Here is a 27,893-nt window from a genome sequence, read left to right on the forward strand (position 1 = left end):
TGGAAAAACCATAGCCTTGACTAGACAGACCTTTGTTGGCAAAGTAATATCTCTGCTTTTCAGTATGCTTCATGAGTTTGGATTGTGTCAAATAATAATTTAAGATAACAATTTAAATATTTTGTTCTAAAACTTCTATAATTGTGAGCTGTATGAAGAAGAGAAATTAAAAAATAATTTATATATATTTACTAACTTGGTAAGATATTTGAATCTAATAACTATTTTAAGGTTACATCAGTTTTTAAATGTACTAATTTTATTCCATATATTTTGAGATTCAAACTTGACAGCATATTCAGAGGTCACTATAACTGAAGCATCTGAAGATGATTATGAATATGAAGAGGTAATTTGTTCATTTTATGTATTTTTTCTGTAAATTCATTACTGTCATTCCTGTGAAATATTCTTTTTATTTTTCATTAAACATTTTTTTTTCTTCAGTGATAACCATGTATTCAACTGAATGTAGCTAATCACATAGTTAAGAATGAGATCTGAAAATTGTATTTAAAATTTAGATAGGTTAACAGATCTGGCTCTTTTGATTTCCCTGTTAATTGTTTTCAGAGTCAGCCTCTCATCACCTTCCTTATGGATCCATTGGAGAAGGCAATGGCACCCCACTCGAGTACTCTTGCCTGGAAAATCCCATGGACGGAGGAGCCTGATAGGCTGCAGTCCATGGGGTCGCTAAGAGTCGGACACAACTGAGCGACTTCACTTTCTCTTTTCACTTTCATGCATTGGAGAAGGAAATGGCAACCCACTCCAGTGTTCTTGCCTGGAGAATCCCAGGGACGGGGAAGCCTGGTGGGCTGCCATCTAAGGGGTCGCACAGAGTCGGACACGACTGAAGTGACTTAGCATAGCATAGCATAGCGTGGATCCATATTAAAGTCTGTCATCTCTGTCTAGCCGGTGTTCCTTTTCATCCACTCTGCTCTTGGCAGGGTTTCCCAGATTCCCACCACCTTCCTGGAGCATAGATCCTATGCTTCCTTTCAACTTAGCTATACTTCCGTCTAATAGTTACTGTCTCAGACCTTTCCTTTAATTCATTGTTCCAATGAAACCTATCATTACATCTGAGACTATGAGGAGAGTGTTACTCTAAGACGACAGAAGCTGTAAAGGAAACTGTGGAAGCAAGCCTGCAAGTTGTGGCCTGGGCAAGCAGGAGACATTTTACTACTGGAAAAGTGGAGATAATATTAACACATACCACATGACATGTATTAATAAATGTAACAGGCTTAAAGCTGTGATCAACACATAAGAAGCATGCAATAAGTGTTCACTTTCATTAAGTCAGACATGACTTAGTGACTAAACAACAAATGGAAAGTAATGGTGGAGAAAATCTGCAATGGGGAGAGACTGGTAGCATTTAGAAGGCCTAGCTTTTTTTTTTTAGCAGATTTTTTTTTTCAGTAGAGTTGTTAGACTATATTTGCCAGTACAGATAAAAGAAATTGCCCATAGCTAATATCAAGCTATTAGAAGTAACACTGAGTGATGTTTATAAGGAAATCAGAGGGCTGCCTACTTGTTAGTTGTTAATTTTTCATAGGTCTTCAGAATGACATAGTGTCTTACATAAAGTGTATTTCTTTGATCATTTGTTTTGTGAGGAAAATTTATTATCTAAAATGAAATAAGGTATTTTATATTCCTCTAACTCTTTCTATCCTTATCTTTCTCTGTGATTTAGATACCAGATGACAATTATAGCATTCCAGAAGGTGAAGAAGATCTGGCAAAAGCAGTTCAGATGGTCCAAGAACAGGCTACAGATACCCAGATTTTGGTGAGAATTTTGAACACAACTGAAGCCTACAGTTTAACAGTGATCTTTTCTATGTAAAGTTTTGAAAGTCATTTAAGCTATAAGTTCTTCACTTAACTAGATGCAGCTCTATCACCTAATGTCCTTTTCATTTCTATTTCTTTATCATCAAACTTTTAGTACATAGTGGTATTTACTCTGCCTCGCATCATCTTTTCCACATGGTGGTCACTTTTGCATGACTTTGCCACAAATGACACTTTCTTTCAGAACTGTCTTTAAGCTCAATGATGTTTAACTAAGGATTTTCAACACTTGCACAAAATTTGTTATTGTATACATGTACTGCAGTCTACTTTGTAAGCATCTGTGTCTTTTTTTTTATGGAAGTATTTAGATTACAGGAAATGCTTGATATGTTATTATTATTATTTTCTTATGAGGCCTATGAACTCATTTCACTAGAGAATATGGTGGATGCTTTCTAATTATAATACCACCAATTAACAGTACATAGAATGATGGCTTCACTGTAAAATTGAAAATTCATTTAAAATTGACAGTAATTTAATGATGATAGAAAAATATTTGTAAAGTGCTACTAATACTAATTAATACTAAAGTCATGTTAGTACTAATTAAGAAGATGGCTTTTTCTCAAAAATGAAACCTTCATGTGAAATGTAAAGGTAATTATTATACTCTTATTTAGGTACTGATTTGGCTTCCTTAGTGCAAAATAATATGGGATAGACTTCACTGCATATTCTGCCCTGTGTCAGTCCTTCTGTATTTTGTAGATTTCCTCAGTTGAGAAATCCAGTAATTCCTTTCCAACATATCTGTCCATTCAAAATTGAAAAATGCTGAAGAGCAGAATTTCTTGAATCCAGGATTGATTATATTCTGAGTGGAGGGCTTTAGCTCACAGTAAACTCTATTCTCTAATGTATCTTATGGTTGTAGTTCCTTCTCTTGCTGCTGCTGCTTAGTCACTTCAGTCGTGTCCAACCCTGCGACCCTATGGACTACAGCCTGCCAGGCTTCTCTGTCCATGGGATTCTCCAGGCAAGAATACTGGAGTGGGTTGCCATTTCCTTCTACAGGGGATCTTCTTGACACAGGGATCCATCCCGGGTCTACTGCATTGCAGGCAGTCTTTACTGCTGAGATACCAGGGGAGCCCCATAATTCCTTCTAGGTAGACATAAAGTGAAGTCTGCTACACAAACTTTATTAGTCTGTTGGATATTTGCATGCAGTAATTTATAGGTAAATTTTAAAATTTTGAATGATGAGCAGTGGATAAACATATCAGTTGCATGGTATGTATTGCTCATCATCTTCCTTCTTGCTTTTTACATCATTAAGTTAGTGAGTGAAAGTCAGTCATGTCAGACTCTCTGCGACCCCACGGACTATATAGTCCATGGAATTCTCTAGGCCAGAATACTGGAGTGGGTAGCCTTTCCCTTCTCAAGGGGATCTTCCCTACCCAGGGATTTAACACAGGTCTCCCACATTGCAGGTGGATTGTTTACCAGCTGAGCCACAGGGGAAGGCTGAGAATATTGGAGTGGGTAGCCTATCCCTTCTCCAGCAGATCTTCTCAGCCCAGGAATTGAATAGGGGCCTCCTGCATTGCTGGTGGATTCTTTACCAACTGAGCTATCAGAAAAGCCTCATCATTAAATTGAGGAGCATTAAAAAAATACTTTATGTACTACTCATTTATAGCAGTACTTGGTAGCATAGATATGTCTAACACAATGATTGACACATAGTAGGCACTCAATGTATAGCAGTTAAACAAATAAATGGATAAATGAATCATTGAATGAAAAAATTATGACCCCAAATATAATTGTATCTGTTATCATGCTAGAAGTTGTTTGTAAATACAAAGATAAATCCAAGAAGGGCAATTGGGGAATAAATTCAATGTAGTAGCTCATATCTTCTGAACTAAATATCAGTAATTCTCTCATCAATTTCTCAAAAGTTAACTCAAACTCCTAACTTTGCAGGAGTTAACTTTCTAGATTTATGACATATTTATAGCTGATTGACTGTCTTTTAAGTTTTTATCTGTTTTTTTTTGAGCTCTTTAGAGAAATATTACTATGTAGAAAATTCAAAAAAATTTCCTTTAGGCATTAAAAATTAAATATGGATTTATATTGTGATAAGCACTTCAGTTTTATATTTATAATTTGGTTTTTGTTTTTATAGTGTTTTGTCTTCAAAAACTAACTTCGAGTTGTGCCATGGGCTTTCTGTTTTAAGAATATTTATTGTTTATGAAACAAACTTCCTTTTGTTATGATTTTATTACATCTGTTTATGATCAGCATATATTTTCTTCTGTGTTAGAGGATAGTAGTAGTCCCAATTCAATGAGGAGTTTTAGAATTTTTATTAAAGTTTGAAAACAAAACAACATTACTACTAGGGTGTTGAATATATCTGAAGTTATTAAAAAGTTGAAATTTGGAAGTAATGTAAATAGTTTTATTTTTTAAAAACTAACAAGGATTATTTATTGAAGAATTGACATTTAAATTAATTCTTATAATTTTCTTTAAACCTCAGTAATATATATTATATATAAAATATATATATATTTGAGAATTGATACATGTTTTATTTCATAAACTTTGAACTTTCTGTTCTATACAATATCAGTTTCCTTGATAGGTATAATGATTCTAAACTCTGAAAATATCAATTCAGTTCAGTTCAGTCTCTCAGTCGTGTCTGACTCTTTGCGACCCCATGAATCGCAGCATGCCAGGCCTCTGTGTCCATCATCAACACCCAGAGTTCACTCAAACTCATGTCCATTGAGTCAGTGATGCCATCCAGCCATCTCATCCTCTGTCGTCCCCTTCTCCTCCTGCTCCCAATCCCTCCCAGCATCAGGGTCTTTTCCAATGAGTCAACTCTTTGCATGAGGTGGCCAAAGTACTGGAGTTTCAGCTTTAGCATCAGTCCTTCCAATGAACACCTAGGACTGATCTCCTTTAGAATGGACTGGTTGGATCTCCTTGCAGTCCAAAGGACTCTCAAGAGTCTTCTCCAGCACCACAGTTCAAAAGCATCAATTCTTCGGCGTTCAGCTTTCTTCACAGTCCAACTCTCACATCCATACATGACCACTGGAAAATCCATAGCCTTGACTAGACGGACCTTTGTTGGCAAAGTGATGTGTTTTATTATATTTAGAGTGATTAATGAAAAAATTAAGAAGATAGAAAATGTTATTAATCTATAATGAATATGTGGTTTGGTTATACTGTCAATTGTTTCTTGAAACTAAAGTCTTTTTTCTAAGTGTTCATGTAAGGAGAAGTAAGAATAGACACACACATACACACATATATTCTTTAGGAATATTTGTATGTAATTTTTTGAAAAGAAGTCTACTTACATTCAAGCTGGGTTTCCCCCCCTACAGCATGAGCCTTCTTATTAGCATATTATTGCCATTTGTAGGGGGTGATTCTTTAGCTGTTTCTGTTTTTGGTTTTGCTAATATTGGAGGTGCAGTCTCAAAGGTCCTTTTTCCCCCATAATTCTATAATAATATAATTTTGATCTAATTATAATTTTGATCTTTAATGATGACATTAGCAAGGTTCCTAAATCATGTAATTGTTAAATTTCCTGACATCATCTCTCTACCTCCTCCTCTAAGAATATGAGACATTTCTTTGAAATAGTGTTTGTGGGAGGTTAATTAACTGAACAAACTACTATACTGTTTAACATATTTATCAATAGTTCTCAAAGAACTTTATTCTAAGATATTTTCCTGTATATTTATTCAGAAACACTATCAAATATGTAAACATGTAGACATGGTGGGGTTCTAGTAAACTTTATTTATGAGAAAAGTTAACTCACCTCTGATCTAGTTGATAGACTTATATATTTCCATTATGAAATAGAAGTACAAGGGTGCATAATATCTTCCATAGTGTTTCTAAAAATCAAGGCACCAAAACCACATCCTTTTTATAATGATAATAAGTAAAATAATTAAACAATCCATACTATTTTTTTCTTTTTTTGAGTGTGTTATATACCATTGTTAGGGCAAGCTGACCCCCTTATTGTTTTTTGGACAGTCTAATCACAGTCTTGTCTGCCTTTGTACTTTCTGATGCTATATCTGGAACATGACTCCACCTCTTCTCTAGATATATGTTCACATGTCACTTTCTCAATGTAATCGTTCTTCATCGTGCTACATACATAGCAGACCAGCTCCACACACATATCTGCTCCATACTTGGCTTCCCCTCACTTCAACCCCTCTGCTTTTACCCACAGGCACTTAGTATCATCGGTGATACTGTATATTTGTAATTTAGTTACTCATTTTCTGTCCACATTTACTTGATTATTAGTTATGAGGACTGAGTCTTGTCTGTTTTCATCACTACTTTGTCTCTAGTGATTAAAATAGTTCCTGGATGTAATATTCAACAAAATTGTTTAAAAAGTGAATGAATGAATGAATGTAAGGCCAATGTACATTTAATGTACAATTAAGTGTAAATTGTACATTTAATTAATATAAAATTAAAGCTTTGATAATTTTTAAATAAATAATTTCACTTTAAAATTTTAGGAGCAGAAAACAGTCTTTTCTCCAAAGCATACAGTACCTGAAGCAATAGAAGACTTTCTTTGCAATTTCCTGATCAAAATGGGAATGACCAGAACTCTTGATTGCTTTCAATCTGAATGGTAAATAATTAAGTAGATAAACAGTTTTCTAGAAATACTAACATTATTTAACATGTATATTTTAATCATCTCAAAAGACTGAGTGACTCAGCTTATGTAAAGTGAAAGAGCTGGATAGAAACTTTTTCCATCACTGCCACTGAAACCACAACACAAACACATACACAATCAGGATATCAATTTCAAAAAGGTTTTAAATTAAATATCTTTTCTAAATACTCAAATTTAAGTTATTCTCAAAAATCAAGAAAATGGAACATCTCTTGGAGTTATATAATCCAGGGCTACTTAATGAAATATTTAAAAATATCTTTTACATAATTCGGAGAAGGCAATGGCACCCCACTCTAGTACTCTTGCCTGGAAAACCTCTTGGACGTAGGAGCCTGGTAGGCTGCAGTCCATGGGGTCACAAAGAGTCGGACACGACTGAGCGACTTCACTTTCACTTTCACTTTACATAATTAGGAGTATTATCTCCTACATAAGACACATCCTGTTAACAGTACTACTTTGCTTGTTTTACTTAGAATGTAATGCCCTGCTTTTCTCTACTCACACAACTGATTCTTTTTCTATAAATGTCCCTTCATTTATAAGTAAGTGAAATTACATTGTCAGATGATACCTACACAAGGCTTTCTTGTTGTAACTGAAAATTTTAATAACTTATTGTTATGAAAATCAGCAGGCATACTGTCTTTATTCCTTTGCTATCACGATAATGTCATCAGGCATATTTTTGGACTCCTTAGCATTCTTTAACAAAATATTATTAAATAATTGGATAATAAATGTTTTGTTTTCTTAAAAGTCATTGCATATTATAGAAAGAAGGACTAATATGATATATAAAGTTGTTTACGGTGTTTTGGAGTTCAATCATCTAATTTTAAATATAGGCACAATTTGTTAATTTCTACTAATCCAACTTTGATTTAATTTTTATATTTTGCTATTTTTGTTCAAATCTACAGAGACCATTCATATAGAAGTAATCAGTTTCATTATTTTAAATTGCATGTCTAGTGTTAATAAATTTAATGAGCAGAGCCATTTTTTACTAATTCAGTTTAAAAAAAGAGCAGGTTTGATGGTAGAAAAATAATACTCTTCTTATTAAATCTAGAAATTATGTGAATGATTTTTATAATAATGTGCCTATGAAATAATTACAAATGTATTAGAGAATATATTTTTATAAGAGTAGATAGATGATTAATTTGCATTACTAATGAAATGATGATTAATGTAGTTCAGTTTCCCATTTTTCTTCTAAAGTTATGGGTTAGGATATGTAGTGCTTACATGTTGCGCCAAAGTGTGAAATGATTCCCTTGGAGAAATCTGGAACCAAGTATACTCTTAATTAGGTGTTTGTTGAAATATTATCCTTTTAGATTTAGCAATTTGAAATTGCTAGATGAAATTTCAGAAAAGTGCAATAATATTAAGGTTTATAGAAACCCTAAGTAAGCATATCATTTATTGTAGTATTATGATTTTAAAGTAAAATTTGTATAAATATCTCTTATTTGGGTTTAATAATACTGTGGTTCAAATAATTTTATTCTGATCCCTAGCTGCCAGTTTGTAATGAGATTACAAATTATTTGTAATGAGATTATACTGTATTGGATATTTTTATTTCAAATAAAACATGTTTTACTTTGATCAGAAACCTTTATTTATAATGCATAGTAAGTGTATAGGAATGTGTGCTTAGTCGACTGCTCAATTGTGTCTGACTCTTTGTGACCCCATGGACTGTAGCCCGCCAGGCTCATCTGTCCATGGGGATTCTCCAGGCAAGAATACTGGAGTGGATTGCCATGTATATTATTTTTACAATTTCTTATTATGGGGAAAGTGAAAGTGAAGTCACTCAGTTGTGTCCGACTCTTTGTGGCCTCATGAACTGTAGTCTACCACACTCCTCTGTCCATGGGATTTTCCAGGCAAGGGTACTGGAGTGGGTTGCCATTTCCTTCTCCAGAGGATGTTCCCGACCCAGGGATTGAACCCAGATCTCCCGCATTGTAGGCAGACACTTTACCATCTGAGCCACCAGGGAAGTCTATTATGGGGAAGAACACTTGTAACTTATCATTTCTATAAATTCATTTAATCTTACAAAAGGTGATGAAACAAGGTTTCCCTCTTGGTGATTTGTAAAACAAACCCACAAAAAGCAAGCAAACAAAACTCCAAAAACCAAAACACCTGGGCAGTAGAATTTGACTTATGTTTTTTCATTCTTCAAACAGTAATTAACATTAAGTCCATTAAATCTGGGATCAGCAAACTAAGACCCTGGGGCCAAATCTAACCTGCCTCCTATTTTGGTAAATAAAATTTTACTGAAACACAGCCATGACCTATCTTTTAGGTATTATCTGTTTGTCTGTGGTTGCTTTCACACTACTACATGTAACAGCAAAGTTAGTCACAACAGAGCGTATGACCTTGCAAGCTTTTCTTTTCCCCCCAAATTCTAAATGTTTATTGTATGGCCATTTACACACAAAAAATATTATACATTTATCTATATAGATATACGTATATATGGATGTGTGTGTAAAAAAAAAGATATATATATAATGTTCTATGAACCACGAAAAGTCTATACTGTGGGTTTAGTCAGTAATATTTTTATGGCCATTTAGAAGTGCTCTGTGAACAATGATTATTTCCCTGGGGGCAAAATTAAAGTGTTAAAATGGAGAAAATATGGTAGTGCATTTTATTTATCCTGACTGAGCATATGTCAACCATCTCCTTTCCTCCTCTGGATTGTTCTGCTGGCTGTTAACAAGGGAAGAGCTCACTCACCCAAAATGTACATCCTTGCCTCTACCTTCTCCTCTTATTACCTCCAGCTCACTCCAACTCTTTTTCCCTTTACAGCCAAATGTTTTTTGTAAAACTGGGACTTTATTTTCTTTCTTTACTCTTTTACATCCTTGTTTCTCTCCAGTTTAGCTTCTGTTTCTACCATTGCACTGAAGTTTGGGTGATAATAAAAATGCCATCAAAGGTAATAGTGCATTTATTAATAATATTTAAACTCCAATACTTTGGCTACCTGATGCGAAGAACTGACTCATTGGGCAAGACCCTGATGCTAGGGAAGATTGAAGGCAGGAGGATAAAGGGACGACAGAGGATGATATGGTTGGATGGGTATCACCAACTCGATGGACATGAGTTTGAGCAAGGTCTGGGAGTTGGTTTTGGACAGGAAGTCTTGGCGTGCTGCAGTCCATGGGGTTGCAAAGAGTCAGACATGACTGAGCTACTGAACTGAACTGATTTTAAATTTCTCTTAAATTGTAAAATATTGCTGCTTTTAGTCAATAAAATTTGGTGTAATATGTAATCACTCAAATGTGGGTAGTGCAGTTACAACTTTTACCACATATTAATTTATTTACATAACATTTAATTTAAAGGACTGCATGTCACTTTTTTTCTTATTCAAATAATTTTAGTGATTTTTTTCTGCATTAAATAAAGCCAGTGGCTGAAAGCCAATTAAAAAAAAAATAATTTATTTTCATTGGAGGCTAATTACTTTACAATATTGTAGTGGTTTTTGCCATACACTGACATAAATCAGCCATGGGTGTACATATGTACCCCATCCTGAATCTCCTTCCCACCTCCCTCCCCATCCCATCCCTCAGCCAATTTTGTGGTCAGAAAATCTTTATGGTCCAATACTTCAGTCAGTCCTTATGTCTTTTCTTCTGAGATAAGTATAAACCACAGTCCAAATATGGATAGAAAAGTGATTTTATGATTAAATGATATGTGTTGTTTTGTAAGTTTTGGCAAATAGTGAACCGTAGTCCGCCAGGCTTCTCTGTCCATGGAGTTCTTCAGGCAAGAATACTGGAGTGGGTAGCCATTCCTTCTCCAGGGAATCTTCCAGACCTGGCGATTAAATCCAGGTCTCCTCTGTTGAAGGCAGATTCTTTACCATTTGAGCCACCAAGGAAGCCCAAATATCACTTGATCTTGATTCAGTTGTCTTGAACTTTTGTATATCCAGCAGGGTTCTCTTGCTCTTTTTTGGTATCAGATAAGATATATAACACATAACACAAAACATATGACTACTAATGTGTAATATGTTTGGAGAAGGCAATGGCAAGCCACTCCAGTACTCTTGCCTAGAAGATCCCATGGACCGTGGAGTCTGGTAGGCTGCAGTCCACGGGGTCACTATGAGTTGGACACGACTGAGAGACTTCACTTTCACTTTTCAGTTTCACACAATGGAGAAGGAAATGGCAACCCACTCCAGTGTTCTTGCCTGGAGAATCCCAGGGACAGCAGAGCCTGGTGGGCTGCCGTCTATGGGGTCGCACAGAGTCGGACACGACTGAAGCGACTTAGCAGCAGCAGCAGCAGCAAGATATATAACACATAACACAAAACATATGACTACTAATGTGTAATATATTAATAAAGCTAAGATGTATAATATGAAAATGCTGAAAAGTAAATATTTTAAACTTATATTTAGCTCATCTATAGCAAGGTTTGTAGGGAATTTTGGTTAATAACTGTAGTACTTGAAATGTTTTTTCTATGCTCTGTTTTTTTAACTATTAATTGCTACATATAACGATTAAAACAAATTATTAACCGATTTATAAATGATTTTCTGATGCACCTTCGTATTTCACTGAGAAAATAGGAGTTCCACAGGTCTTGTTTCCTTTCTACCATCCCACTGCCTCTGAGCTCAGCATTCTCCATCTCTTCTTGCATGGCTGAGCCATAGACACTGTCATCTGAGGCCAGCTCTCCTCTACTGGATGCTCTCGCCTACTCACTACATGACTCCTGCAGTCGTCCCCTCTCTCCCCTGCATTGTAAAAGATTTCCCTCTCTGCTGAATCACTGCCATCAGCATAAGATGTACAATAACATGTCATGTATTAAAAACATAGGAGAAGACAGAGCACCCTGGACTGTACTTTCTCTTCAGGGTCATATGATTTCCTAGGCTCTGCTTTTATGGTCTGTCTCCTTGAAAGACTTTCCTCATTTCCTGCTTTCTCATTCCTACTCTAGTTCCACTTTCATCTCCATGACTCTGTGTATTTGTGTGCGTGTGTGTGTCTTAGTCACTCAATTGTGTCCAACTCTTTGAGATTCCATGGACTGTAGCTCTCCTGACTCCTCTGTCCATAAAATTCTCCAGGAAAGAATACTGGAGTGGGTTGCTAGTCTCTTCTCCAGGGGATCTTCCCAACCCAGGAATGGAACCAAGGTTTCCCACATTGCAAGCAGATTCTTTATCATCTGAGCCACCAGGAAAGCCCCTCCATGAGTCTACTGAAACTTTTTTTCAGTGACTTTACATTGGCAAATTCAGTGGTTGATCCTTAGTATTCTTCCTATTCTTTCTCCTTATATCATTTGTCACTGTTATGTATTACCTACTTCCTGCAGCACTTTGTTCATTTGGTCCCTCAGCCACAGTACTCTCCTGTTTTTTCACTGCTTCACTGACCCCTCTCTTTCTTAGTCTCTGTTTGGTAGTGTTTCCTCTCTTCCCAATCTCAAAACAGTTCTAGAACTTTCTTACTTTTCACTTTTTGTTTGCTTCCTGACTGGCCTTTATCCAATCTTGTGACTTTAAAGTGTATCTATTTACTGATCTATGCCGGGTTTAAATTTCATGTCCTGACTTTCCCCTTAACTTTTGATGTGTACTTACAATATTTATTTTCACTTAATTGCCTAGCAGACATAGTGCATTTAACATGGATAGAAATGGTTCCTTGATTTCTCTAAACACCAAGTTCCTACTGCATTTGTTCCCATTTGACTAAATGTCTGTCCGTGGCTCAGCCAAAAACCTTGGAGTCATCCTCAATTTTCTTTTTTAACTAAAACATGATATCTGATCTGTAAGAGAATTCTGTTGGCTTCATCTTCACAGCATGTCCAGAAGGGACCCATTTCTCACAATCTACTGCTACCAAATTTTGTCTAATCTACGTCTCTCTCCTGAACTCTTACAGCAGACTCTCTGCTTCTACTTTTTATTCTCTGGAGCCAGTTTCTTCAGAGAGATGGTAGATTAATCCTTATTAAACATAAATCTGTTCAGCGTCTCTTGTCTCTCAAAGCCTTCCAGTGACTTTGGTCTAATTCAGAGTAAAATCACATTCCTGTTTCTGGCTCCCTGCTGTCTTTCCTGACTTATTTCTCATGACTCTCTTTCCTGCTCACTTAGTTGGCTCCATTTCCAGATACTCCAGATGTACTGACTTTTTGCTTTACATTGTACGTGTCAAACACCTCCTTATCTCAGGGCCTTTACACATATTTTTCTGTCAGCCATGAGTGCTTCTCTCCCACATATCCACATGGCTTAGTCTCTCTTTTCCTTCAGGTCCCTGATCAAATAGTCTGTTATACTTTGTCTGGCTGCCTTAGATAAAATAGCACATCACTCTCTGCTTTAGTATCTGTTTTTCTTATCTCGCTTTAATTCATAGAATGTGTCACCATCCATACTAGAATGGAAACTCCATTAGATAGGTAGAGGCTTAGGCATTTTTGTTAATTTCACCAGTGTCTGGACTAGCGCCTGGAGCATAGAAGCTGTTAAGTTATATTTTATGCACTGTGATGATATTAATACTTAGCATTTCATTTTAAAAATATATTATGAATATTTACATTTTAGCTTAAAAATAATATTGCAACTGATTACTAAACATTCCCTTATACTTAACTTTTTGAAATGTACATAAGTAAAACCAATTTAGTAGAAAAAAACAACATGAAGTCTTTTGTTTGATTTTATCCTAGGTATGAGTTAATACAGAAGGGAATAACTGAACTTAGAGATGGTGGGATTGTTCCAGATGTCTACACTCAGAACATGCTTTTAGAAAATGAGAACAAAATTTTGAAGAAAGATTTGAAACACTATAAACAAGCAGCTGAGTACGTTATTTTTTAATAACTTTAAAAAAATTTTCTATTTTGGACTAAATGAAAATAAGGCTTGAATTTGCTACTATATGGATGGTGGTTTATGCACCAGAGCTTTAGTTCTGGAGAACTGAATTATATGTCAGTGCAAGTTGGAAAGAATGTGAAAGGCTTCACCAGCACCTTAATTGAACAGATGAGCAGAACACTCACAACTGTAATTCACCATCAAGAGTGGGATGAGGGGGGTTGTGCAGGAGGTTGTTAATGTGCTATGTAACATTTGCTACCTGTGGGAACCCAGGTCTCCTGCATTGCAGGAGGATTCTTTACCAGCTGAGCCACAAGGGAAGCCCAAGATTACTGGAGTGGGTAGCCTATCCCTTCTCCAGTGGATCTTCCCAACCTGGGAATTGAACTGGGGTCTTCTGCATTGCAGGTGGATTCTTTACCAACTGAACTATCAGGGAAACCCAGTTCTTTTCACTTTGACTTTCATTTGCTTCTTTATGTATTTTGAAAGTCATATGGTTTGTGGAAATCTTCTCCCATGAAAGTAAAATGATTTCTGAAATAATAATAAAATTATAGAAAAACTAGAGGAAGAAAGAACCCCATGGACTGTAGCCTGCCAGGCTCCTCTGTCCATGGAATTTTCCAGGTAAGAATACTGGAGCAGGTTACCATTTCCTTCTCCAGGGGATCCTTCCAACCCAGGGACTGAACCCACGTCTCTATGTCTCCTGCATTGGTAGCCAAATTCTTTACCACTAGTTCCATCTGGAAGCCCCAGTGTACTCTTAGTAGAGGAATTTCAGTGTTTGAAAATTCCCCAAAGAAAAATGTTATTTTGTAATTTTGTAGCATGAATTTATGTACAGTGGAGAAACTTAACAGAAAGCAAATCTCTCTGCAGGTTTCTCTCATTCTAAAATTAATGAAAGACAAGAAATTTTTTGGCAAACAGATTTAGATAAATGGGCAATGTTATTCTGGCAAAGACAAATATGTGAATGTGTTGACTTGAGGTGAATCTACTCATCTAAGACAATGTTAGATGAAAATCAATACTTAGATATGGAGTATAGCCAGTTTATGCTTTGTTCATTAATTTTTATTAAACATTTAAAGAGAGGTTTCTCTGTTAAAAGAATCATATTAAAAAATCAGATAAACAGAACTACCATATAGGAATGTAGTTTTTCTAAGAACTTCGTAAAAAAAGCTTAAAGAAACAAGACTGTATTGCAAATGGAAGGAAACATTTAAAATAAGCTTCTATTATTGAAAGGTGGCAGTAAATAAAAATAATGTGTATGATTGTTTATTCAGTCATTATATGCACTTGTAGAATTGTATTTTGCAAGTTATACAAATTTCATATTATCTCTGTGTTGTGTGTTAGACACTCAGTCATGTCTGACTCTTGTGATCCCATGGACGATAGCTTGCCAGGCTCCTCTGTCCATGGAATTCTCCAGCCAGGGGTACAGGAGTGGGTTGCCATTTCATCCTCCATCATATTATCTATGCATATACTATTTGGGGTTTTTGATAGAAGGGTATGATGATCCACAGAATGATGCTACTAGAACCATCCTCTCTATTCTCAGTTCCATTTCTCAGAAGTGGTTTGCACTCTTGGCTCTGACACTCACTATGATTCTGTACAGATGCCTAATGGATGCACTGGGAATTTGACACAGCAGATTTTTCAGAGTGCTGCCTGGCATACTGTTTCAGATCTTGATCTCCTTTGAATTATTGCTTGAGTTTGCTAATTTCTTTTGAATATATAGAGCCTTTTTTCTGCAGTGAGATTTGTCCCAGTAATATGAAATAATCATTTTTATTACTGGTTGTTTATTGACTATTATATTTAATAACTATAATCAAAATGATACAAACTATTATCTTTGTAAATTATTAACTTAATGTTAAAAAGCATGATTCATACAGATATCACTCAAAAGAAATCTCTCTCTTATTCATGTTTACTAAAATACCAGGTTCAGGTCAGTTCAGTTACTCAGTCGTGTCCGACTCTTTGTGACCACATGAATCGCAGCACGCTAGGCCTCCCTGTCCATCACCAACTCCTGGAGTCCACCCAAACTCATGTTCATTGAGTTGGTGATGCCATCCAACCACCTCATCCTCTCTTGTCCCCTTCTCCTCCTGCTCTCAATCTTTCCCAGCATCAGGGTCTTTTCAAATGAGTCAGCTCTTCGCATGAGGTGGCCAAAGTATTGGAGTTTCAGCTTGAACATGAGTCCTTCCAATGAACACCCAGGACTGATCTCCTTTAGGATGGACTGGTTGGATCTCCTCGCAGTCCAAGGGACTCTCAAGAGTCTTCTCCAACACCACAGTTCAAAAGCATCAATTCTTCAGTACTCAGGTTTCTTTATAGTCCAACTCTTACACCCATTCATGACCACTGGAAAAACCATAGCCTTGACTAGACGGACCTTTATTGACAAAGTAATGTCTCTGCTTTTTAATATGCTGTCTAGGTTAGTATTAGGTCAGTAAATGCTTTTAACATTTACATGTATTTAGAAAAGGAAAGATATAAGCATCTGAATGCAGAGTTCCAAAGAATAGCAAGAAGAGATAAGAAAGCCTTCCTCAGCGATCAATGCAAAGAAATAGAGGAAAGCAACAGAATGGGAAAGACTACAGATCTCTTCAAGAAAATTAGAGATACCAAGGGAACATTTCATGCAAAGATGGGCTTGATAAAGGACAGAAATGGTATGGACCTAACAGAAGCAGAAGATATCAAAACGAGGTGGCAAGAATACAGAGAAGAACTGTACAAAAAAGATCTTCACGACTCAGATAATCATGATGGTGTGATCACTGACCTAGAGCCAGACATCCTGGAATGTGAAGTCAAGTTGGCCTTAGAAAGCATCACTATGAAAAAAGCTAGTGGAGGTGATAGAATTCCAGTTGAGCTATTTCAAATCCTGAAAGATGATGCTGTGAAAGTGCTGCACTCAATATGCCAGCAAATGTGGAAAACTCAGCAGTGGCCACAGGACTGGAAAAGGTCAGTTTTCATTCCAATCCCAAAGAAAGGTAATGCCAAAAAATGCTCAAACTACCACACAATTGCACTCATCTCACATGCTAGTAAAGTAATGCTCAAAATTCTCCAAGCCAGGCTTCAGCAATATGTGAACCGTGAACTTCCTAGTGTTCACACAGGATTTACAAAAGGCAGAGGAACAAGAGATCAAATTGCCAACATCTGCTGGATCATGGAAAAAGCAAGAGAGTTCCAGAAAAACAACTATTTCTGCTTTATTGACTATGCCAAAGTCTTTGACTGTGTGGATCACAAGAAACTGTGGGAAATTCTGAAAGAGATGGGAATACCAGACCACCTGACCTGCCTCTTGAGAAATCTGTATGCAGGTCAGGAAGCAACAGTTAGAACTGGACATGGAACAACAGACTGGTTGCAAATAGGAAAAGGAGTATGTCAAGGCTGTATATTGTCACCCTGCTTATTTAACTTATATGCAGAGTACATCATGAGAAATGCTGGACTGGAAGAAATACAAGCTGAAATCAAGATTGCTGGGAGAAATATCAATAACCTCAGATATGCAGATGACACCACCCTTATGGCAGAAAGTGAAGAGGAACTAAAAAGCCTCTTGGTGAAAGTGAAAGTAGAGAGTGAAAAAGTTGGCTTAAAGCTCAACATTCAGAAAATGAAGATCATGGCATCCGGTCCCATCACTTCATGGGAAATAGATGGGGAAACAGTGGAAACAGTGTCAGACTTTATTTTTTTGGGCTCCAAAATCACTGCAGATGGTGACTGCAGCCATTAAAAAACGCTTACTCCTTGGAGGGAAAATTATGTCCAACCTAAATAGCATATTCAAAAGCAGAGACAGTACTTTGCCAACAAAGGTCCGTCTAGTCAAGGCTATGGTTTTTCCTGTGGACATGTATGGATGTGAGAGTTGCACTGTGAAGAAGGCTGAGCGCTGAAGAATTGATGCTTTTGAACTGTGGTTTTGGAGAAGACTCTTGAGAGTCCCTTGGACTGCAAGGAGATCCAACCAGTCCATTCTAAAGGAGATCAGCCCTGGGATTTCTTTGGAAGAAATGATGCTAAAGCTGAAACTCCAGTACTTTGGCCACCTCATGCGAAGAGTTGACTCATTGGAAAAGACTGATGCTGGGAGGGATTGGGGGCAGGAGGAGAAAGGGACGACAGCAGATGGGATGGCTGGATGGCATCACTGACTTGATGGATGTGAGTCTGAGTGAACTCTGGGAGTTGGTGATGGACAGGGAGGCCTGGTGTGCTCTGATTCATGGAATCACAGAGACTTGGATACGACTGAGCGACTGAACTGAACTGAACTGAACTAAAATATAGTTTTAGTTTCAGTGGTCTTATAGTATCTCAAATCTATCTTACTCAGTAGAATTAAACTTACACAAATTAGAAAAGGAAAATATTTATTTAGTTTAATCTACCTGACATGGAAAGTCTGAAGGAAAGCTGCTTGACCCTTTATAAATGCTTAACATTTATATCATTGAGTGAATATTAAGCACATTGTTCTTCACAGCCCTTTTTGATGACACATATTTCCTGTTTTGTTGGATGCTTTCTCAGAAAATGGAGACTGACATTTTGTACAAAATTCCCAAAACTACCTCTGTTATGCTACAAGTTTGCCCCAAATTGTAAGTCTCGTCACACAGGTTTTTTTTTTTTTTTTCTTTTTTTCTTTTTTAGGGATAGAGGGTATTTACTGGAAAGCACTGGAGTAGCCACAGATTTGAGGAAAGTTTCTCCCCATATATCTTTCTTCCCACAGATATATTTGTATAGGAAGACCCCAAGAGGGAGGCTTCCTTGCATTTCACACAAGGCCCCACCCTTTTTCCTCTGGTCCTGGCCTTGGCTGGGCGTTCATCTTCACAGTCTTCTCCTCTAGCTCCAACTTCAACAGTCTCAGCCTGAGACCTTCTTGGCTTGGATCACAGAGACATCTTGGATCAGACCCTCATCCTTGGGTCTCAGTTTTCTTATATCTTAAATGGATAGGTAAGACTAAATGTCTGAAGATTCACGAGGTCATCGCGTTCTATGGGAGACATGTGTTTTCATTCTGTATCCCTTAATGGTCCGTTGGAGATGGACCTCGTAGCACATGACATACAACACACAGCCGGTCTCCTTACATGTGTGAGAACATGTCTGTCTCTTCCCCAACATCCATTACAGCCCTGATCCACTGAGAACTGAATTCCATGGCATTTCTCAGAATCCTTGAGTCCTGGGCCAAGCCCTGGATTGGGAAAGACTTTTTTATGATGCAGACGAGGTTGGGGAGATTTTTCTCCAGAGGCACATCACACAGGTTTTTCAGTTTGACTTGTGAGGATATTTTCCCAGTAACAATTAAGTGCTAAACATGGGCTTCTCTTTAAAGAGTTTACATTAAAGTTTACTTTTTTAAGATTAAGCCTATTTCTTAAAGCAAGATGAATATAGTGTCAAATGCTAATAATAATAATTAATATGTAAAAAGAATCAGGTTACGGGTGTGTTTTATATTATCTTGATTAAACTGGTAGCAGTTAGTAATGTATCTGGAAAATCAGCAAAATCATATAAGCTTAATATTTGTCTAGAGGAAATTTGCCATGGAAAGAGTATTATACTAAAAGTTCAAATACCTGGCTTCCAATACTCTGCTACTTATTAACTCAGTTTCCTTATTGTTATACTGGGAATAATTATGCATAATATTATTAACTCCTAGGGAGTAATGTGATAATTAAACAAGACAGTCTACATTAAAGAGCTGTGTAAATCACAAAGTGCTTTGAAAATGTCAGCTATTATTATCAATATCTCTAAAGACTGTCATCTCTAGATTTAAAAAAATTATCACATCATTATTATTTTTGAAATCAGCAGTGATGAAGCAAGAGGAAGAAATGAAAAGAAAATATTTCACTGTAAAATAATTGAGTTGCTATAATTAAAAAAAGAAATTGTCTTTTTCTCTGTTCTAAGCAATGGCAGTTTTAGAACAGAAGCTTTTCCTTATTTGCTGCAAATGTAGATTATCTTTTAAGATGTAAAATTTGGTGTACGGTATATCTGTATGTATAGTAGTGCATATTAACCAGACTTATTGTGATTATTTTGCAATATATGTAAACATCCAGTCAGTATATTATACAGCTGAAGTTGATGTAATATTATGTGTCAATTATATATTGATATGAAAAAGTTTGGGACAAAACTGCTTGGAAAATTAGAGGTGTTTTTAAGGGAAAAATAACATTATTAAAAAGGTTCATAGTTACATTGAATATATTAATATTGCATACTAAATACTGGAGAGGAACCATATGAGTAGTAGTTTGACATTCTTTGTTGGAATATTAGAACCTAATTGTACTTTTATGTTGAAATGTGGCCCAATTGTTATTTTTTGGTAATTTTATTTATTGATTGATCTTTTGCTGTGCTGGGTCTTCACTGTTGCCTGGGCTTTTCTCTAGTTGTGACGAGTGGGGGGCTCTCTCTAGTTGTGGTGTGTGGCCTTCTCATTGTAGCGGCTTCTCTTCTTGTGGAGCAGGGTCTCTCGGGCACATGGGCTTTAGTAGTTGTGGTACGTGGGCTCAGTAGCTGTAGCTCCCAGGCTCTAGAGCACAGGCTCAGTACTTGTGGCACATGGGCTTAGTTGCTCTGTGGCATGTGGGATCTTCCTGGATCAGAGATCAAACCTATGTGTGTCCCACATTGGCAGGCGGATTCTCCACCGCTGAGCCACCAGGGGAGCCCCAACAAATTATTTTAAGTTCAGAGGTCTAGAATTGAAGTGACCTCTCTCATATTTGCAGAAAAATGTTAGTTGCATGAACACTAAAAACATCACTTAGAGATATCTTTCACAGTTGAGACATTATTTCATAACATTGAGGAGAAGGCAATGGCACCCCACTCCAGTACTCTTGCCTGGAAAATCCCATGGACGGAGGAGCCTGGTAGGCTGCAGTCCATGGGGTCGCTAACAGTCAGACATGACTGAGTGACTTCACGACTTCACTTTCACTTTTCACTTTTCACTTTCCTGCATTGGAGAAGGAAATGGCAACCCACTCCAGTGTTCTTGCCTGGAGAATCCCAGGGACGGGGGAGCCTGGTGGGCTGCCGTCTATGGGGTTGCACAGAGCCGGACACGACTGGAGCGACTTAGCAGCAGCAGCACATAAACCTTGTTTTATTTGGTAGCTGACCTGCCACAATATTCACCTCAATCTGTGGTGAATAAAAAATTACGGATTTTATTGATTCGAAACCTTGATTTTCTTTTGTATCTTGACTAGCATTTTGTGCCTCTTGCTAATAATGTACAATGTAGACGAGTGGTCCCCAACCTTCTAGGCACCAGGGAGTGGTTTCATGGAAGACAAGTTTTCAGTGTACCTGTCGGGGTGGGAGGGATGGTTTAGGGATGATTCAAGCTCATTACATTTTTTGTGCACATTATTTCTGTTTTTATTACATTAACTCCACTTCAGATCATCAGGCATTAGATCCCAGAGGTTGGAGACCCCCTGATGTAGATATTGCAACTATTCTTAATTGGATGTCTTACTACTAAAAGCAACATTGGACTTGTACTTAATATTCTGCAGTTTGGCTTTCACCCTGACTATTCTAATCAAGTGGGCACCCTATTTTTCATTCTTCTCCTCTCTCTCATGCTGTGAGAATGTGCCTTTCTGCCTCCTCCTTCGGCCTCACAGACAAGCTTACCTTCGTGTTGTTTACACTCTCTAAGGTATGCTGTCCAATGAGATGGCTACTAACTGCACGTGGATGTTGACAGAACATGTTGAATCAGGTGACAGTAGGTGCTATGCAGAAAAAGAACACAGGTAAAGGAGACAAATAAATGACACACTGCTTTATACAGGATAGTGAGAGAAGTCCTCTCAGTTATCTGGAAAAACTGAAGGAGAAGGCCATGTGTCAACTTGGGAAAAGGGAATTCCAGACAGAAGGAAAAGGAAATAGTAAGAAACTATGTTGGAGACAGCTTAGCTTGTTGGAGGATGAGTAAGGTGACCATAGTGACTAGATTCATTGGGTAAGTGGTAGAGGCCTTTGTTAGAATTTCCTTTTTTTTTCTCTAAGTGGGATGTGAGGCTAATGGATAGTTTTGAGAAGAATCATAATGTAAAGTGGCTCCTGTATGGAAAGTAGACTGGATGGAGGGACATAATCGAACTAGGGGGAGTATTATATCCTGCATAATCTTATAGGCTGACTTATCTCGTTACTACATAATAATAAGTCAGACCAGTTCCTTATGGAACAATTAGGTCCTTGAAAGGAACACATATGTTGTTATCAAATTCTTCATTACTTACTAACCCCAGTCAAACTTTTACACAGGATGGATAATAATATCAGGTCAGGTATTAAGGATAGAGTAGCACAAGTGCATACTGTCTGCCACTTATTAGCTATAAAAATATAATTATCTCTCAGTTTTAACATATGTGAGTGGGGTGACATTATCCTTGAGGGCGTCATTTTAAAGTGTTTAACCCAATATCTGTCACATGATAAGTGCTCAGTAAAGTGGCTCAGCTGTAAAATATCCGCCTGCAAAGCAGGAGACCTGAGTTCGATCCCTGGGTTGGGAAGATCCCCTAGGGAAAGGCTACCCATTCCAGTATTCCCGTTCCATACCTGGAGAATTCCATGGACTCTATAGTCCATGGGGTTGCAAAGAGTCAGACATGACTGAGCCATTTTTACTTTCAGAAGGATTAAATCAATATTCTATATTAAGACATCCTTTTTTTCCCTCCTTTCAGAACACTCACTACAGTTTATGGATATATATATATGCATATGTTTTATTTCCTGTTTCACTTTGTTTATACATCTGAGAGATAAAGATTGTGCTTGTCTTATTCATCACAGTGTAATGAGCATTGTATCTAGTACACAGTATTATTAAGTGGGCGGAATAGCATTATCATCTTCATCAACTTTATTATTAGCAGCACCAGTACCACTGAAGAAAGACCCAAGAGTGGTATCCTTTCCAGAAGTCAGGTATAAGGCAATTTATTTATTTGTTTACATATATTAAGTTTTTAATTCTAAACAAATATCAATCGTATAGAAAGTAAACAAAATAGAATAATGGACCTCATGAGCCAGTCAGACAGTTTCAACACTTATCAACTTTCTGCCATTATTTCCTTTGTTTCCACCCACACTCTACCCCACATTCCATTTATTATTTTTTATCATTTTTTGAGTTATAATTTATATAAATTGAAATGTGCATATCTTAGCTACATGAATTTGACAAACAAATGGAGTCTTAATAACCTCCCAACTCATAATATAGAGCATTGCTGTCTATCCAGGGATTTCTTTTGTGTCCCTTCTTTGTCATTCCCTGCCCTGGCAATTAATGTTCTGATTTTATTTTCCACTTTGGATTAGTTTTGCCAGTTGGAGAACTTCATAAATGGAATCACAGAATGTTCATTTCTTTGTGTTTGGCTTCTTCGGCTCATCTAAAGTCTGTAAAATTTATCTGCGATATTTTCATTTATGAGTAATTTGTTCCCTTTTATTGCTAGTTCAGTTCAGTTGCTCATTTGTGTCCAACTGTTTGCGACCCCATGGACTGCAGCACGACAGGCTTCCCTGTCCTCCACTGTCTCCCAGAGTTTGCTCAAATTCATGTCCATTGAGTCGGTGATGATATCTGAATTATTTATTGCTAAGTAGTGTCCTATTGTATAGTGTATACCAGAATTTATTATTACCCTTTTTCTATTGAGTTGTTTCCAGCTATAGTTATCGTGAATGATACTGCTATGAACATTTGTGTACAAGTCTTTTTGTGAAAGTGTGTTTTCTTTCTTTTTGGTAAAAACTTGTTGTTCAGTCGCTAAGTCGTGTTTCTTTGTGATCCCATGGACTGCAGCATGCCAGGCTTCCCTGTCCTCCACTGTGTCCCAGAGTTTGCTCAAATTCATGTCCATTGAGTTGGTGGTGATATCTAATCATCTCATCCTCTGCTGCCCCCTTCTCCTTTTTGCTTCCAATCTTTCCCAGCATCAGAGTCTTTTCCAATGAGTTGACTCTTCGTATCAGGTGGCCAAAGTATTGGAGCTTCAGTATCAGTTCTGCCAATGAGTATTCTGGGTTGATTTCCTTTAGGATTGACTGGTTTGAGAATGTAATATTATAAAGGGTAGACGTTTAAGAAACTACTAGTCCATTTTCCAGTATTCAAGTTGAGTCATTTTACATTCTCAAAAGAAATATATGAGAGCTCTAATTGCTTCACGTTATCACCAACATTGAATTTTGTCAGACTTTTAAATTTCAGCCATTTTAGTGGTTGTATAATGGCAACTTATTGTAGTTTTGATATTCATTTTCCTGATGACTAATGAGACTGATAACATTTTTTTGTGCTTATTGGCCATTCATCCATCCTGATTTTTGTCTAAGTCTTTTGCCTGCATTTTTTTTTTTTTTTGTATTAATTGCCCTATTTGTGAGTTGTAAGAGTTCTTTGTATATTGGATACAAATCCTTTGTCAGAATATTTTGAATGTGATACTTTCTGTGTAAGTCTTTTGCCTTTTTTTTTTTTTTTTGCATCAATTGTTCTATTTGTGAGTTTTAGGAGTTCTTTATATGTTTTGGATACAAATCCTTTGTCAGAATATTTTGAATATTTTTTCTAGTTTTGGCTCAATTCTTCAATTTCTTACTGGTGTCTTTGGATGAGCAGAAGTTTTAAATTTTAATATAATCTTAATTTATCTTTTTTAGAATACTGCTTTTGATATTTTGGCTAAGATACCATTGCCTACTTCCAGGTTAAAGAAATATTCTCTTTTCTTCTAAAACCTTTAAAGATTTAGAGCTTGTATTTCAGCCTACTTTAATTTTTGTACAATCTGTGAGGTAGAAACTAGAGATAAATTTTCTTTTCAATAGATATTCATTATTCCATAACCATTCTTAGAAAGTTTTCATTCTTCATTGAATTTCTTTGGCATTTTTGTTGAAAATCAGTTTCACTCTGTAATTGTGGGTCAGTTTCTATTTTCTGTTCCATTCACCTATTTGTTTATCCTTATGCTAATGTTAATACTACACTCTTGATTCCTGCGAGTTTAAGTTCTTAAAGTCAGATAGATTAGTCTTCCAACTTTGTTTTTGTTTTTTAAAGATTGTTTAGCTATTCTAGATCCTGTATTTTCATATAAACTTTAGATTCACTGTGTCAGTTTTTATTGAAAGACTGATGTGGCATTAGAATTAAGATTGAGTTCAATCTGTTAAAATTTGGGAAGAATGTGTACGTGTGTGTATACACATATATTTTCATATCCATACATTTTAGGGGGATGGATTGATGTATTCATATGTTTTAGTGTTCTATTTGGAGAAGGCAATGGCACTCCATTCCAGTACTCTTGCCTGGAAAATTCCATGGGCGGAGGAGCCTGGTAGGCTGCAGTCCATGGGGTCGCTAAGAGTCGGACACGACTGAGCGACTTCACTTTCACTTTTCACTTTCATGCATTGGAGAAGGAAATGGCAACCCACTCCAGTGTTCTTGCCTGGAGAATCCCAGGGACGGGGGAGCCTGGTGGGCTGCCGTCTATGGGGTCGCACAGAGTCAGACACGACTGAAGCGACTTAGCTGCAGCAGCAGCAGTGTTCTATTTGTATATTTCATTCCAGTTATTAGATTATCTTAAATACTGTATATTTGTGAAGAAGCTTGATATTTGTGCCTTTTACATCTAATTATCTAATATATTCACTTTTTGTTACATTATGAGCTCCATATAGTAGGGAATTATCTTGTGCTCAGTATATACTCAGGCCTTGTAGCTGTGCCTGACAAATATGAGGGGCTTATGTGAATGTATGTTTTTAACATTTTGGCTCTTTAGTTAAGTTTCCAATAATTTTTTGAGTAGTTGATTGATGATTTTTGCCTCTTTCATAGTATTCCTTAGGAGTAGGCATCCTTTCCCTTTCATGATGGTAATTTATATAACTTCCTCCAGAGCTAAGTCTTGTTCATTTAAAATACTGTCTTCCTTTGCTGGGCTTTTATGTTAAGAAAATACAATTCAGGCCAGAAAAGTTTTATTGAGAGTCCTAAAGTTGGTGATGGACAGGGAGGCCTGGCGTGCTGCGATTCATGGGGTCGCAAAGAGTCGGACACGACTGAGCGACTGAACTGAACTGAAAGATTAGCAGGAATAATACTGACTGGAACTACTAAATAGAAGATAAAAATCTACCATTTTAAAATTAATGAAATGCTTGATTTTATCTTCTGTCAGAAAATATAGACATAAGGAAAATTAATGGCTATTAATATTAAGAAAATATTAGGTGCTTTACTAATGGACCCTAATTTCACTTACAAAATTCATTTCTATGAAAGGTCAGACAGTACCCAGCTTTTCTGAAGACCTATTTAATTTAATGACTTTCAGAAACACACACTGTGGATAAAGATAATAATGGGACCCATAAAATTTCATGCTTTAATGTTTAGGTAATTGCTTGTTAAATTAAGAAGGTATTTTTTCCAGATATATGTGTATCCCTGTCTTTTTTTGGTTAAGAATATAATGAAAGTTTAAATCTAATACAGTTGTGTGGCATTTTTACCACCTGACAATTATTCCAGTATTAATTGTAGTGGGTTAAACTAATTTATTTCTAACCAATTGAAGAGAATAAAATAGTTGTTAATTGTACTGTTATCAAAAATCACTTTGATTCAAGTTTACATGTGAGAAAAATGCACAACAAAGATGGCCTACTTTGATTGGTGCGTGGAAACCAGAAAATGTTTATATGGTACCTTTTGCCGAATTGTGGAAACAATAACTCGACAAATCTATTATTAAATGGTCACTCCAAAATACTTAGTTAAAGCTATTCAGTTAATAAAAATTATTTTACTGGGAGCATTCAGCTAAAAATAACTTTTTAGATACACTATTAAATTATATTTATATGTTAAACATGGAGTTTTGGGGACAGTGCTTTTATAGTGTGAAACATATGAGTATCTTGCTATTTTATTTTATTTTTTTTTTGAACTTTTTTTAAAATTTTATTTTATTTTTAAACTTTACATAATTGTATTAGTTTTGCCAAATATCAAAATGAATCCACCACAGGTATTTATATATTTTGATTTGCTGCTTTCCTGAAATGGCTAAGTTAATTAGTTATTCTGTGATCTCATTAAGAAAAAGCATTTAAGTAGTGTGTTCTTTATGAACAAATCTAAATAGAATATCATGTTTATTGTACTTGAAATAGAATTTCTATATTTTGTATGTCTTAATAAAATTCATCTTTTAAACACAAAGATGCTCTACTAATAAAAAATACTAGATAGTTTAAATATTAATTGTATATATGATTATTTCAAACTTTAGTTTTTGTAAAACTTCTATTTTTCTTTTATTAAGCAGTTGGGCAGCAGAAAGTTCATAATAGGAGAAGCATCACCATGAAATGAATTTAAATTGTTTTACTGAGTAGACTTCATTTTTGCAAACAGAAAGCAAATCTCTGAAAACCAATTTAATGGTCAGAAAGCCTTTAAGGTCCAATACTTCAATCAGTTCCTATGCTTTCTTTCCTGGGATGAGTACAATAGGGCTTAAAATGTATATTTAAAAAGTGAGTTAATGCAGTGCTACACATTTGTGGTTCTGCCCAAGAAACTTTCAGCATTATTTTTCTGTTTTTTTTTTTTAACCTATTATGGTTCACATTTCAGATAAGATAAAAAATATATAAGCTCATTAAGTAATAAATTAAGTTGTTGAAAATGATACAGCTTTTAGTAGTTCAGTTCAGTTCAGTTGTCAGTCATGTCTGACTCTTTGCGACCCCATGAGTTGCAGCACGCTAGGCCTCCCTGTCCATCACCAACTCCCGGAGATCACCCAGACTCTTGTCCATCGAGTCGGTGATACCATCCAGCCATCTCATCCTCTGTCATCCCCTTCTCCTTCTGCCCCCAATCCTTCCCAGCATCAGAGACTTTTCCAGTGAGTCAACTCTTTGCATGAGGTGGCCAAAGTATTGGAGTTTCAGCTTCAGCATCAGTCCTTCCAAAGAAATCCCAGAGCTGATCTCCTTCAGAATGGACTGGTTGGATCTCCTTGCAGTCCAAGGTACTCTCAAGAGTCTTCTCCAACACCACAGTTCAAAAGCATCAATTCTTTGGTGCTCAGCTTTCTTCACAGTCCAACTCTCACATCCATACATGACCACAGG

The 27,893-nt window shown here is 36.4% G+C and overlaps 1 protein-coding gene across 3 annotated transcripts in view; it reads left to right on the top strand.

Annotated features, from left to right (window-relative positions):
- LOC105003735 (sperm-associated antigen 16 protein-like) overlaps positions 1 to 27,893 on the top strand; it is an 86,317-nt gene that overhangs the window by 21,295 nt on the left and 37,129 nt on the right. For 2 of the 3 annotated variants that reach the window (XM_010861137.1, XM_010861140.1), the window contains exons 2-5: positions 303 to 349; positions 1,718 to 1,813; positions 6,429 to 6,547; positions 13,385 to 13,522. In XM_010861137.1, coding sequence (XP_010859439.1) covers positions 303 to 349; positions 1,718 to 1,813; positions 6,429 to 6,547; positions 13,385 to 13,522 — 400 coding nt within the window. Of the gene's footprint in view, positions 1 to 302; positions 350 to 1,717; positions 1,814 to 6,428; positions 6,548 to 13,384; positions 13,539 to 27,893 lie in introns of those variants that run through there. The other variant, XM_010861141.1, reaches the window with a different exon arrangement.

Source organism: Bison bison, unplaced genomic scaffold, assembly GCF_000754665.1.
Source record: "Bison bison bison isolate TAMUID 2011002044 unplaced genomic scaffold, Bison_UMD1.0 scf7180017864471, whole genome shotgun sequence".
NCBI classification, from domain to species: domain Eukaryota; kingdom Metazoa; phylum Chordata; class Mammalia; order Artiodactyla; family Bovidae; genus Bison; species Bison bison.